The 14,045-nt window shown below is 42.0% G+C and overlaps 2 protein-coding genes across 3 annotated transcripts in view; one reads left to right on the top strand and one right to left on the bottom strand.

Annotated features, from left to right (window-relative positions):
- Positions 1 to 120: 120 nt before the first annotated feature.
- bcl7bb (BAF chromatin remodeling complex subunit BCL7B b) lies at positions 121 to 2,502 on the bottom strand. Its single transcript, XM_079166822.1, has 6 exons — positions 2,358 to 2,502; positions 1,771 to 1,846; positions 1,567 to 1,654; positions 1,194 to 1,352; positions 924 to 1,027; positions 121 to 781 (listed from the first exon to the last, which is right to left on the bottom strand). The coding sequence occupies exons 1-6, from the start codon at positions 2,468 to 2,470 to the stop codon at positions 710 to 712; spliced, it is 612 nt and encodes a 203-aa protein (XP_079022948.1). The 5' UTR covers positions 2,471 to 2,502; the 3' UTR covers positions 121 to 709.
- A 3,650-nt stretch (positions 2,503 to 6,152) lies between these two features.
- Positions 6,153 to 14,045, top strand: part of hip1 (huntingtin interacting protein 1) — a 41,597-nt gene continuing 33,704 nt past the window's right edge. The window contains exon 1 of one of the 2 annotated variants that reach the window (XM_079166009.1): positions 6,153 to 6,339. In XM_079166009.1, coding sequence (XP_079022135.1) covers positions 6,220 to 6,339 — 120 coding nt within the window. In that variant the 5' untranslated portion in view covers positions 6,153 to 6,219. Of the gene's footprint in view, positions 6,340 to 12,795; positions 13,120 to 14,045 lie in introns of those variants that run through there. The other variant, XM_079166010.1, reaches the window with a different exon arrangement.

Here is a 14,045-nt window from a genome sequence, read left to right as displayed (position 1 = left end):
CTCCATTTTGAACGTGTCTGATTAGACAATAGGCCCTGCCTTTATAATATAGATATAATAATGAGTGCATACCGATCACAGCATGCACCGCAGGATCAATTAATTGAAATGAAATTGGAAAGTAGCATTTATTATGGTTTACAATGTCGTCAGTTATAAACATGGGCAAATTATATTTAAAATATAAAAAAAAAAACATTTCCTTGCATACGATAAGCCAAAAGAAACTCTGTTCCAGAAAGTGCCTCGCATTTAATAGAAAAATGGCACATCTAAACACCAATCTGCATAAAGCTACACATTTAACACCTTTTCAAATTGGCCTGTAAACCTAAAAAATAAAGCAATAGAATACATGCAAACGTAAGCTCATCTGCATAACGGGTAAATTGGAAACAGTTGCAGGAAAACATTTACAGCATGTAAATTGAAATACACTGCCTGCAACAGCAGTGACTTGCCACACAAAGTTTGGACAATTCCCCACCATTCATTTCAAAAATCACTTATAACAGCATACCTTAAAGACCTTTAAAAGTGAACAAAGATTGAGCTGTAAATACTTTTTTTTCCTCATTTGCTGAAATGTAACATTTGCGTAAATATGTCAAGAAAACCCTTAGAATATACTTTTTTTTTAAGTTGAGCTAATCTGATTGAGGACATGTACTGTGTGTGTGTGTATTTTGACAAAACTATTATAAATGAGCTATCTCAGAACAGCATTTTCTCCTGTGCAAATCTTCTTTAAAGGCGGTGCTCCTGACTCCTCCAATTCCTCCTGTCGAATAAAAAGGAACACGATGTTACTTAAATGTTCACATTTTACACCAAGCTACGGACCCCAGAGATAGGAATTAAATTATTAATTAATCCAAGAACATTTTTTGGTTATCCTTCAAAACCGTTTTCAGAAAGTGGACCTGTGTGTCTGGGGTGCTCTGTCGGACTGCTCCTGATGAAAGAAGATCCTCCTTGATGAGAGTGGGAGGCTCATCAGCCCCCTCCTGTCCTAAATGAACCGGCTCTGCATTCACAGGGAAGGGTGGAAGTATAACCTCATTAATGCTGCACTTAGCTCTAGGATGCCATTTTATACTCAAATACAGGATCTATGTGAACCTTTTTTTAAATTACAGGAATAATGTGTAAAAAATATAGTGTAAATATGCTCCAGAGAGCCATCCACATACCATCCACACTCTCCTGGCCCAGCATTGGTGGCTGAGAGTCCTCAGTCCGGAGGCTGGAGGTGTGTGGAGGGCTGACCTGCTGCGAGCTGGAGGTGCTGCTGCTGTTATCCATCTTAGGCTGGTACACATCCGACAGAAAGCTCTGGTTGCTGTTTTCATCTGAGGAATAGAGGAGTTGTACTGAACATCTGGGTGTTTTTATGTTGTTTTTTTATTTTATTGTATGTATAGATACTTTATTAATCCCACAAGGGGACATTTGTTCACTACAGCAGCATTATGATACAAAACGTGTTCGTTTGGTTGTGTGATATTTTGACATATATGCATGCCATGGCCCCAATATTTTATTAAACACAGCCACAAAACTCACCAGTGAAATCCAGTAAAGAGTTAGCATTTTCCAGGACCACATCTTTCATTCCTCGAGCATCTCCACCTGTGGATTTGGTGCGATATATCTGATAAGAAAGAGGGGACGTAAAAAAAGAGACAAATCAGACAACTGATGCCACAACATTCATTGAAGTAAATCCTTAAAAATGATCGTGGTATTTTACGTGGCAGAGGCCCCCACCTGCTTTGTGTCTGTTACTGGCACCCACTTGAATATGCGTAAGGATGTGTCTCCAACTGTCACCCATTTCTTCTCCCTGGGAATGAAATGAGTTCAGACATTATTTTATTTAAATGAGCTCAATGTAGGTCCAACGCCACACCGTCCGCTTTAATAGCATTAATCTGTAACGTGGGGCTACGTGCTCGTGTCCTTTTCTGCCCACAGCAGAGAGATGACAGCTACATCAAAACATCCTGCTATGCTCACTTTACAGCCATCGTTTACTTTAGGTGACGTGCGCGTGTAAAGCCCGCGAGGACAAATGTCCGAATGTGCTCGTGGACGTCCCTGTTGTGTGACTACGGGACGGCCGTTACATTACGGCGGCATGTGAGGCTGTGGCCATATTGACAGCTCTCGGCAGGCAAAAAAAAAAAAAAACTCAGTTAGCTCCGCCTCTCCTGTCAAGCCAGGGCATTGATTGGTCGGCAGCCCCGTCAATCATCTAACTTTTCCGACTGAAGTTTGTTGAGCGACGCAGCAGATATCAGGCTACAGCCACTAATACATTTCCCTCCATATTGTCCCCCGGACAGCCTACGTACCATTTGCGCACCTTCTCGATGGCCGCCAGGACCTTTTTAATGTCATCTTTAGCCCGACTTCGGGTCTCAGCGCGGCCTGTTCGTCCCGACATCTTGATGCTGTTATGATTCATCTACAGATGCATCTGAAAACTTCAAGACCAAGCCCCAGTCCTCCGTTACAGTGGTAGTCTCGCGAGATTTCATCGTCTCATTTTTTTTTAGTTTCTCTTTTTTTTGGGCTTGATCCTCCTCAGTATGCTGCTCATACTGTATTTACTGTAATGACTGGGTGGGCACATTTATTTATTTTTTCTATATGTATTCATCTGGGTTGGAAGCTCATATTCACAGTGCATGTATTCATATACTTAAGTACAATTTTGAAGTACTTCTACTTTACCTGAGTATTTCCATTTTATGCAACTGTATACTTATACGCCAATACAATTGAGCAGTATTGGACGATAACTTACTTCATGCACCTTGTTACATAAATATCCTCAGAAGCCCAAAGATCTTACTGTTGTTTATTGCACTTTACATTTGTTTAGCCTATATATTATGTTTATTCTTTTTCTTTTACACCAGGTACTAGGGAAACAACATTTCCGTTGTCTATGTACTATACTGTACTGCATTGTATATAGATATAATAAAAAAGTCTCATACCTTATCTCTTATATTGTAACTCAGCTACATGTGACAGGTGTAGTTCTATCCAGATTAAGATTCTACATAAATTCAGCCTAATGCTTTGTTAAAGTGGATCCCAAACTTTTAGCTTGTGGCCCTGCACAAAACAGCAGACAAAGCCCTTTAGATGTCTATTGTTAGCAAAGATTGGTACAGAAGAATTAGTTCCACTCCAGACTTCTCAGATGGTTTTTATTAAGACAACTGTTTGAGGCCCAAACAGCAACACTCAAATATTTCACAGAAATATTGAGAATATTCCAAAATTTGAATACATTTTAGTTGCAGAACTCCGTTTTTTTTGTTGTTGTTCTTTCCTACCCCATTAATCCTCTAACGGCCACTCAGATCTCTTGTGACTCTCAAGACAATTAGCCTATAATCAGCCTACTATCACCTGAAGAATATATCAAGGATTAGAGGACTTATGTCTCAACAGGATTTGGAAAAACTTGTCCATGCATTTATCTTCAGTAGACTCAACTACTGTAACGGTGTGTTTACAGGTCTCTGTAAAAAGTCAATCAGAAAGCTGCAGCTCGAGTCCTCACTAAAACCAAGGAAGTGGATCACATCACTCCAGTTCTGAGGTCTTTGCACTGGCTTCCTGTCCAACAAAGGACTGACTTTAAAATCCTGCTGTTGGTTTATAAAGCACTGAATGGTTTAGGGCCAAAATACATCTCTGATCTGCTGCTACCTTACGAACCATCCCGACGTCTTAGGTCGTCTGGGACTGGTCTACTTTCTGTGTCGGGACTAAACATGGAGAAGCAGTGTTCAGTTTCTCTGCTCCATCTGGAACAAAGTCCCAGAAAGCTGCAGGTCTGCTGAGACCCTCAGTTCTTCTAAATCAAGATTGAAGACTTTTCTGTTTGCTGCTTTTAATTGAACCAGACTCAAGGATATTAATCAATTTCCTGCATTTCTGCATTTTACTACTGTATTCTATTTCTTCCACTGCTTTTTTGTGTTTTAATGACTGTTTTTAATGTTTCAATGAATGTTCTTAATTGTTTTTAAATCACCTTTTCTTTTGCTTTATGTGTTGATGCTTTTAATGGTTTTATATGACACACTTTGAATTACCTTGTTGTTGAAATGTGCTATACTAATAAACTTGCCTTGCCTTCAGGGGCCTGATCCCCAGGTTGGAAATCGACAGGCGTAAACTACCCGTTTTAAAACTTGCTCCATCAGCAGTTAAACGCTTCTTGTGTGCGTTGATGCATTAGTATTATAAATCTAATAGTATGATAATGAGTACACTTTAGGTACATTTAGTTGATAATACTTTTGCACTTTTACTTAAGTGGGATTTTAAAGGCAGGGCATTTATTTATTATGGAGTATTTTTAAACTGTGGTTTTATTTAACTGTTTAACATCCAGCTGGTCCTTTTGCTTTTCTTTGCTATTGTATCTTTTTTTCTGCTTTTTTTTTGTGTGGTATTTTTGTGAATGTGAAAAACTGGACTTTCCTTTACTAATGTGTTTATGTAGACAAAAGCTTGGTTAAATGTACACTATAGTTTTGACTCCTGGTTCCCATCTTTGACCAACAGAGGGTAGCCTTGAGTTGTGCAGCGCAAACATGCTTCTAAACCTGAGAGCGAAGGTTGAGCCTGTTGCAGTTATTATAATAAGGAATGATCACTGACCGTGAATCATGTGCTGCTTGCCTATATCATCCAGAGAATGCCTTTGTAAAAAATATTGTGACTGAAAGGGAAAATAGAACAAAGACATAGCAGGATAAGCTCTTCTCCCACTAATAGCAATACATACTTGATAGCATTCTTGTATCACTGCTCAGACAGTGCTGATAGTGGCACGCTTCCCCAGCAATGTTCAGTGCCAGTTCTTTGTTACTTGGACAAGTTATGCTAGAACTAATCAGGACACCATTACGGAATTCATTTCTTAATTTCCCGCAGAGCATATAGCATGAAGCACTGCATTGTCAATGACAAGGAATTTGGGGCTTTTATGGCAAAATGATGTGTGCGCATGAGCCATTAAAATGTATTCAAACGTCTAATGATTTGGCTTGTGGCTGTGTGTCATTATTCACGATGACACACAGCTCCTCATTAAATGATATTGAATTAAATAGATTCAAACATTTTCCAGCAAAAGTAATAAACAGCAACAGTCTGAAATTATATTTTCCTGACTGAATATCATTGTGCCTGAAGTTGCCTGAATCCCCCAACCCAGTCATATTTTTGTAAACACTTATGTCATATATGTAAGATAAGACTGAAGGAGTTTGTTTTACACATAGCTAGAAAATCAAAATCACAACGCATTATTGATGGAGTGGGCGGAGCCTGCTGCAGCTCCAGCCAGTGGCTGACCATATTGGGAGGAGTCAGTGACAGTTGCCAGAGAAAATATCCAAATAACAGCGACACTCATCAGCATGCAGCTGAACGGTGTCCTCACACCTACAGCAGAAGCGTGTACGTTTTTGTGTGTGTGTGTGTGTGTGTGAGAACACTGTGCGTGAAGGCTTTCAATGGACGTCGTGTGTTTTGTGCAGGTTTGTGAAGAACTGAGTGTTCCAAAGATAGATATTAAGTTCTGTAAAGTTCCCGCAATTTGTTGCACATATCACTTCTGTTTTTTTGTGGATTGTAAAATAAACTTCCTACATTCTTTTAGATGAAATTCACCATGCACCATATTAATCTTTTAAAAATAATACTAGGAAATGGGAATAATTGAAAATGTCACTTGTCCTTTCCGGTTGCAGGTCATTGCTCATACGAGTTAGTTATGGCGATAAAATCTAAAATATGACTCATTATTTTACATGTAAGCATTAAACATATTTTCACGCAGGACAGATTTAATTTACAGACAATAAAACGTTGCAATCAGACTGTATGTTTGCAGCACGTGAACCAACAGGGACTTTATTTTGAAAAGCGGAAGTGTCCTCCTCCTCTAAGCCTGGCTCGCTTGACTCTGGTGCCGTTCAGACTGCTCCTCCTGTCATTGACTGGGGTGGTGGACAGAGAGGCCAAATGACCCAACGGGGCGACGAGTCCAGCGCAGCATGGACTGGTGCCCGCCATAGTTAGTGCAGCGGTTTTATTTTTTTATTTGTTATTACAGTCCGGCCTGTTTATCGGCTGAAAGTTGTGTTTTGTTTCGCTGCTGCTGTGGGAAAAAACACGACAATGGATCGCGTGAAGAGCTCCATGCAGCAAGTACCCAACGCTATCCCCAAAGTGATCCGACGGACTACCGGAGGGGCCAACAGCCTGGAGCTGGAGAAGGAAAACTTTGAGAGAGGGCAGGTACGGTGCAGAGGAGGAGGAGGAGGAGGGGGTCACATAATGATTAATAAAAAGATAGCGTTGTTTTCCTGAAAGCGTGGGAGGAAGATCCTGGCTGATGTGGGAGGATAATTGCTGTCAGCTCCTAAATGTAACTGTGCACTGTGAGATCTCTTTTTTTACTGACGTGATGATAGGAGCTCAGGATCCATAAAAAACATTCACATTTTGACATATTGGAGGAAACCAATCACCAGATTATGGGCTGTTCCTTGTGCTGCTCTCCCTGATGTCCGTCTGTGATCAGCAGAGATACAAATGAGTCCACTGTACAACAAAAGAGCTGCTGAAATGTAGGTCAAAGGCCCTTTGGATTCAGATAACTGTGCTGTTTAGCCTATCTGCAGAATAAACCAGACAAGTGGGAGGCAAGGTGGAGCTGTCAGGTATGACAGGCTGTCAGTGCCTTCTGTAGGCCTCAAGGCAGGATCAGAGATGATGGTGATGATGAGATCTAAATTGAATACAGGCACTGATTTTTCTTTGTTATGTTAAGTTTTTCTGGTATGGCCTCAGCTGACTAATGAATGCCGTGCAGCTTGTGACTTTGTCTGAAGTGCTCTCCCAGTGAGCATATGTATGTAGGCTGCTGTTATGCTGTGGAGTCTGCTGCTTCCTGCCTGGTGGTCTCCCCTCCCCTCTCCCCTCTCCCCTCTCCCTTCCCCAGACCAGGCACCAGGGAGGGAAAAGGGGCCAGAAAGTAGGTCAGATCAAGGCAGCACAAACTGCCGTGGTAGTGCTTGCAACGTGCTTCTCTCCCGTGTACAGCGGCAGCTAAATTGGACAGTCCGTGCTTGTCAATTCTGCGTCCGGGTGGTTTTGCATACAGTTTTGCCCTCCCTTCCCCTCGGTCCCTTCCGCCTCTCCCATCTGGGACATTAGAAGCATGGATTAGAGACCGAGAGGGACGCATGCATGGCTTTATGTGTCCCGAGCCAAGCCTGGTCACTAGTTCACTGTCATGCTCCTGAGATATCACACCCTTTGGAAGTGTGTCACGGCAGAATGATCTCCAGGATCACAACATAAGACATGCACATAGTTTCTTCGGTGTTCTGATCAATGGAAGTAAAAAGAATGGAGTTGGAATTTAGCCCTCTATTACTTGAGATCCTTTAAATGAAGCGCAGCGCTTTGTGGTTGATTAGCTCACCGCTACCATTATAAAGTTATTCATCAGTGGTCCAACAAAACACATTCAATCAGTTTGCTGTTTGGTGCCAATTCTGTAATGCTGTGATATATTGAGTCACTGGTCATGATTTTTTTATTTTTTTTACCTTGTAGTAGTGTTGCTGTTTTGTTTCCCTATACATTCCTGCGTGGTTGATTTTTGACTGGGGGACCCACAGCCGTGGCAGGCGGTGCAGGAATCAATGAATCTGCTGTCTACTTTACAGGGGATCAGCGAGAGATAATCTCATCTGATCTGTTGTGCTCTAAAGCTGCCTAAATCTGCCGGGTGGCTGGCTTTCACCTCCTGTCTGTCTGTCGGTCTGTCGTCTCCTGCAGTCTCGTTTTAGCCATAAAGTACAGTGACAGCTGAATGTTTGTCTCGATAAGCCCGTATGAGGAAGTCCTTCTGTTATTTTTGTGACTGAAACAAGATAATTGTGTTAACCACAGAGCAGAATAACTTTCATAATCTGTTGCTTTGCATGACATTTGTTTGGCAGTATGACAGTACAAAGGGTGAACGGTAGATTATACAGTATGTCCTTGAACATGCAGCCTGATTTCAATATTTTACAGTTACATGAATGTGAATATGAGCAGTGTGCACTGCAGACAAAAGTAGTATAAAAACACTGATTCTGAGAAGTGCTCGTCTGTCTCTCTGTTGGGTAAACAGCCAGGGTGTGTTCAAAATCCTCTCTGTCATAGTGTCCACACAGGGTTATAAAAAGATCCAAACAGGGCCCCCGGATAGCACACAGCGCTTGTTTTTAATGACATGTTTCGCCTCATAATAGCAGCTGACTCTTTAATTCAGAGTTTAGGGGAGTTTCAATCTTTGGTTTGTCTCGAACAAACGTAATTGGATGTTTTGGTGTCCTATTGTGTTCTCAATAGCCGTGAGACAACCAACAAGTAAATAACAAGTCAGTTCTAAACACTTAAACCGTATAAGCTTTATTTAAAGGCTTCAAAATGTCAGCGATGCCAACTCGGTGGCCAGGAGAGGTTTTTCATTTGAAGGCTGGTGTAGGTAGTAATCTATGGATATGAACCATAATTAGTGCTTTTGGGAAACTTCTGGGGCACCACTTCCTCAGCTGGGACAGCGAGAGCCCTGGAGTGACACCGCATCGTATGTTACATAATTAGGGCCTTAAAATTAGACCGGCTGCCAGCCTCCTCCTTTACTTTACTGGTCCACACGGAGTTTTCTTCTTTTTGTGTCTGTATTTGAGTACATGCGTGGTTGGCAGTTGGTGAGGTTGTACAACAGTGTTTCTATCCCATTGAACACTCGGCTCAATATTATGCTCCTTTTGGTCAAGTTTACATCCGTTTTTCAACCCCTTGAAGAAGCACAGGCTTGACTTTTCAACCTTTTTAAGCTAACAATTTCAACAGTTTATCTTTTACTTCTAGCTAACTATTTTAGCCATTTATCCAGTACTTTTTAGCTAACTATTTGAACCCTTTATTCCTTACTTTTAGCTGTCTTTTTAACCGTTTATCCATTTAACTGTTTCAATTGTAACACGTGGGGTTTCGGTGTTACAGCTGCTCAATGTGAATATATTCTTGAAAATTAATTATTAATATCTCTTATGAAATAAGTTACTCCACAATCTCCCCACAAACCTCCTAGAAACTGCAGAAGTAATCCCTGGTGTACATGTATCTCTAGCTGGGAGTCACTGGTGTACAGTATGTGTGTGGACCTACATTATTGGACACCCCTCGTCCCCCTCGTCCCCCTGCACCCTGTTTGGTGCCCTGATAGCTGTGGAATTCAGGGGAGGAGCAGGGCCCTGGTCCTCGGGGGCACAAGCAGGACTCAGCAGGGCGGACGTAGACAAGAATTTTTTAATCACTCCGTCTCTCTGCCTCTCTTACTCCTCTGTTTTTTTGTCTTTCTCTTTGCCTTGTTGTTCTCCCCTCCATCGCTCATTGTCTTGAGTTCTTTTACATCCTGCAATTCAGAATGCGGGGAAGTTATGGAGGGATATCCGTATACATGTAGTACACACACACACACACACACACACACACACACACACACACACACACACACACACACACACACGCACACACACACAGACAAGCATGCGAGCATGAGAGCGAGAGCATTAAAAGCACTGAGGCAGCAGAAACAGCAGGCGGTGGTTTGTGGCCTCATTGCACTGACTGGCTGTAGAATAATAGAGCTGGACATGAGTGACAGGTCAGTAAGTGGAACAAAGTGCACCGATGAGTTCCTGGCGGCATTAACAATGGCTTTGATTTACAGATTGTTTTGGAGTTCTCGTCTGTGTTTTACAGCACGGTAAAGCGGAAAGGGAGCGAGACGGAGATGGAGTGGTGCTTTTTGTTTCACATGCGGCAAAGGTCAAAAGTCAGCCTGAAACCTACATCGTCGGTGTAAGCGCGTGGTGTGCAAAGGATCCTGCTTCAACACGAGTGGCCTCATTTTAAATAGTCATCGAATACATATATGTTCTGATGGCAAAACACGAATCGCATATAAAGTAATCAAATTGATGCTCGATGCAATGAACTGGTCCTGCTTTTCTACTTTACAACAACATTTTTCATTAATGTCAAAATAAAAGTTTAGCTAAAGTTTTTGATTACTTTATATAATATAGAAACATTAATTTGGACGACAGGGGTTTCCAGAATGATTAACATGATATGATCATGAGAATAAAATGTAATTATTGCCCAGCCCTTAAACTGACCACGCCAACTCACACTGTTGTTGCAACGGGTCAAAATGAAAGGGAAAGCTTATTCACGGCTAAAATAAGCACAAAGGACGTGAGCAGAAGTTTACCCTTCATTGTCTGAAGATATCGGAGCCCAAATATCACCCGCAAACTTGCTTTAATGCTGCAGACTGATTTAAGAATCCTATAGCGTATACATAAATAAAACATCTGTTCACGCTTTGAACAAAATGCTGGATCAGCCTTGTATTGGGGTTTTTGCGCATCAAAAACTGAAGGGAAGAGAGACATCTGCGTTGGAGGACTTTAACCTCTGTGCTCAGGCTCCAGCACGTTTGCTCAACACAGACCATGTTTTAGTTCAAAGTACATTAACGTGAATCACTTTTATTACTGCAGCTTTTGAAATTCTACCTCGAGGTTAGAAAAAGTTAGGATATCATGGCTGTCAGCTGCAAATCACGTATTCTGCACGACGTCTGTAATTCCACAGTTAGGAATCTGCATATTTTTGACATTAGGATTCATATCATATATGTGTTAAGTTTTAAGAGACTTTAAGTAGAACTAAAAGTCTCTGTTGCTCTTAAGTAAAGCATTTGCAAACCATCACAACTTTATCCACACGAGTCAGATAAAACCATATTTTTTGCTGCTTCGCCTTTTTTAAATCGGAAACATTTGAATGGAAAGGTGGTGATGAGGAGATGACACATGATTTTAATGTGAACTTTTATAACCGGCAAGGGGAAAGGGGTTTTGGGTGGCTCGGGTGAGAAGCCAGGCAGAGACAGAGTGGGACTGCTGTATGTGAGAAATGCTCTGTGAGGCTGCCCTCACAACGAAGGGCCCACGCCGTACCAGGAAGTGGAGCGACTTGCTGGAAAAGAGCCGGCATTGTCTGGAGTCAGACCGTTTATGTTGAGCGGGCTGGAGGTATAATGGTCAGCCCCGATGGTATAATGAGTAGCATATTGATTGTGGTGGCTGGCCCGGTCTCGGCCGATCAGCTGACGTGCTGTGATTGTATAGCAAGTCTTTTTTTTTTTTTTTAAAACAGTGGCCTGGATTTAAAAATGGAACTTGTGGGCATATTGTTTCTGGTGAGATCTACATCACAAGAGTGACATTATTGGATATTTCATAATACTTAAAACTCCTGAAATGTTAACACATGATGTTGTATCAAATTGCTACTGTAACAATTCTCATAAATACAGTATATTATACATCAGTATAGCTCTAATTGATTGTAAAATACACTCTGGACACTTTACTAGGTACACATAATCTAAAACAGTCCAGTACAGCAGTTCAACCACATGTTATTAATGTAGCCTAACTATATTTTTTATTACTGAGTTCATAATTAGTGTTGGTGTTGAACTGGACTGTATTATATAGAAATGTGTTTTTAGCATTTTTTTTAATCAAGACACATTATATGCAGGACCTAGCATGTATTATAGCAAACCTGAGCTCTTATGAGCATTTTTCCACAAGTTACCGCCCATCATGTCTCTTTGCACACAAAATCCAGAAAATTGTTACCAGGACCAGCAAAATGGCATTCTGATATTAATTCATACTTTTTTTTTATTCCCACCTGTGATTTTCCTGCATGTCAGCATGTCTTCTGTGACAGACGTCTATCTTAAAAACATGTACTTACTAGACGCACCAGGCTCACGTCAAACACAAGCTCTGCATTGAAGATGTTGGTTGACAGTCTCAGAGAAACCAGATGGGGGCGTCAGCGGCCTACAATTGCTCTCGTGGTGGAAGTTGAGCCAACCCTCCTTTTTCACCTATGAAACTTATTTCAAGGCTTCATGTGTTTTCCATAATATCATTGCACACACACATATGAGAACAAGACCCGAATATAATTCTCATCTAAGACTCTATGATTTAAAAACAACAGAATGTGTGCTTACTAAAACACTGGTGGTGTTTTATAAATTCTTGTGTTTTTAGTGGTTTTACAACAATAGCCACTTGTGGGTCTTGTATTGTGTTTGTGGCACACTGAGCAGGAGAGGAGGGAGAGGCGTTTCTTACAAATGGCCCTTTAATGAATGACTATTGACCCCCCCACCCACCCCCCCCCAAGGAACATCCTTAGAAGATTTTTGCTTAATTTATTTATTTATTGCAAAACTAGTTTGTGTCTTTTCCTTCTTCTTCTGCTGCAGGTCAGATACAATAATGAGTGATTTAATTAAACAAACCTCCTAAATGCAGCTGTTTCCTCATTTCCTGGAGATCACCTCCCCTCCTCACAGGACCCCCGTCGGTCCCCGGACCCCAGATTGGGCACCACTGGGTTTTTAAGCCATCCCTCTCTGCAGGCTCCATGCTACTATTGTCTAACAGGAGAGCGGGCTATTTGCAAAATAAAGGTGGCCCACTAACTGGACTTAGCCGCTGTGCGTGGGCTGGTGCATACGAGCAGGGTTAGGGTGTGAACGCGAAGCTTTAAATGAGCGGGTTTAATCAGCGGTAGTCCTCTCGTGTTTCCCCCCACGGACAGCGTCGGCTTCTCGGCGGTCGGATGCTGGAAGTCCTCGCCGATAAGGGAGCTCGCGGAGGAATAAGAGAGAAGGGACGCTGAAGGAAGGAAGTAAGGAAGGATAGGGGAGCATTTTAATACCAAATCGGGACACATGTTGAGCTAACTGCTCCACCTCCTCCCCCCCTTCCCCTCCCAAATGCATCTGTTGCCTCAATCGCTTCCCCGTTACTAATTACTCCGCGTTGGGATACGGCGGGTCTCCTCTCCGGCTCCAGGGATCCGCACTCACCGTGCCGAGAGGCGACCATGGATCTCAGTAAAATCGTAAGTGCTGAAGAATTGATTTCTTTTCTTTTCTTTTTTTTTTTGGAAATAAAGGACAACAGCAACACGTATAACCGAGGCTTCGCACGTTTTTCTTTGGAGGTGGAGGTCCTGTTGGAGAAGTCCTGTTGCCTCACACATGGGCTGTTTGCGCGATTACAAGTTATGCTCTACGCAAGCCAGGGCTTGTTGTTGTTCTTGTTGTTGTTGTTGTTGTAGTAGTAGTGTGCCAGTTATTGCAGCTTAATGTGGTCGTGGGAAGTTTGGATGTTGTTGTGGGGAAGAAGGCATGACGGCCTGAGCAGCAATCTGGGAAACGGGCTCCTTGAAGGAGGTCCACAGGGTCCCAGCTAAATGGAAGAGCAGTTTAAACCCACTCACATTTTAAGGGGAAATAATCAGAAGACACTCGGATCACGTTTGTCTGTACTTGCACTGTACAAAGAGTGTTAAACAAGGCTGCTAAAAGAACAGCAAACCGATCCTGTGTCTTGTGTTGTGGACAGAGGGCATTAACACGTGAGCATTCAGCAGCTTTAACTGAGTCTATTTTAGGGTCCAAGACATGAAAATGTCTGAGATGTGCTCCTCTGTTGCCCAGAGCGTTCTGCTTTTTTCACAGTCTCCAGCTGCAGGTTAGTGGAGGAAAAAAAAAGCTCTGCAAAGCACAGCTGAAATGTGCCATGAATGTCAATTACGGGTTGTATTGATGTCTGTTGGAAACAAACCTTAAAGACAGAGTGTGTCTTTGTGTAACCATCGGCTCGTTGCACAAATCAATAATAAGGGATAAGGTATGAATTCAAAGTCGAGCAAGATGGTATGTTGTGTTTATCACTAGCAGGACGGTAAAAACTATATTTAACGGTGTGTGTGAAAGCTAAACAAACTCAAATCGTGTGTGTATTTGTTAGTTGTTGTGAATG

The sequence above is a fragment of the Pholis gunnellus genome, assembly GCF_910591455.1.
Source record: "Pholis gunnellus genome assembly, chromosome: 9".
Taxonomy (NCBI): domain Eukaryota; kingdom Metazoa; phylum Chordata; class Actinopteri; order Perciformes; family Pholidae; genus Pholis; species Pholis gunnellus.
The sequence above is the reverse complement of the archived record's forward strand: the minus strand, read 5'-3'. Positions and strand labels throughout refer to the sequence as shown.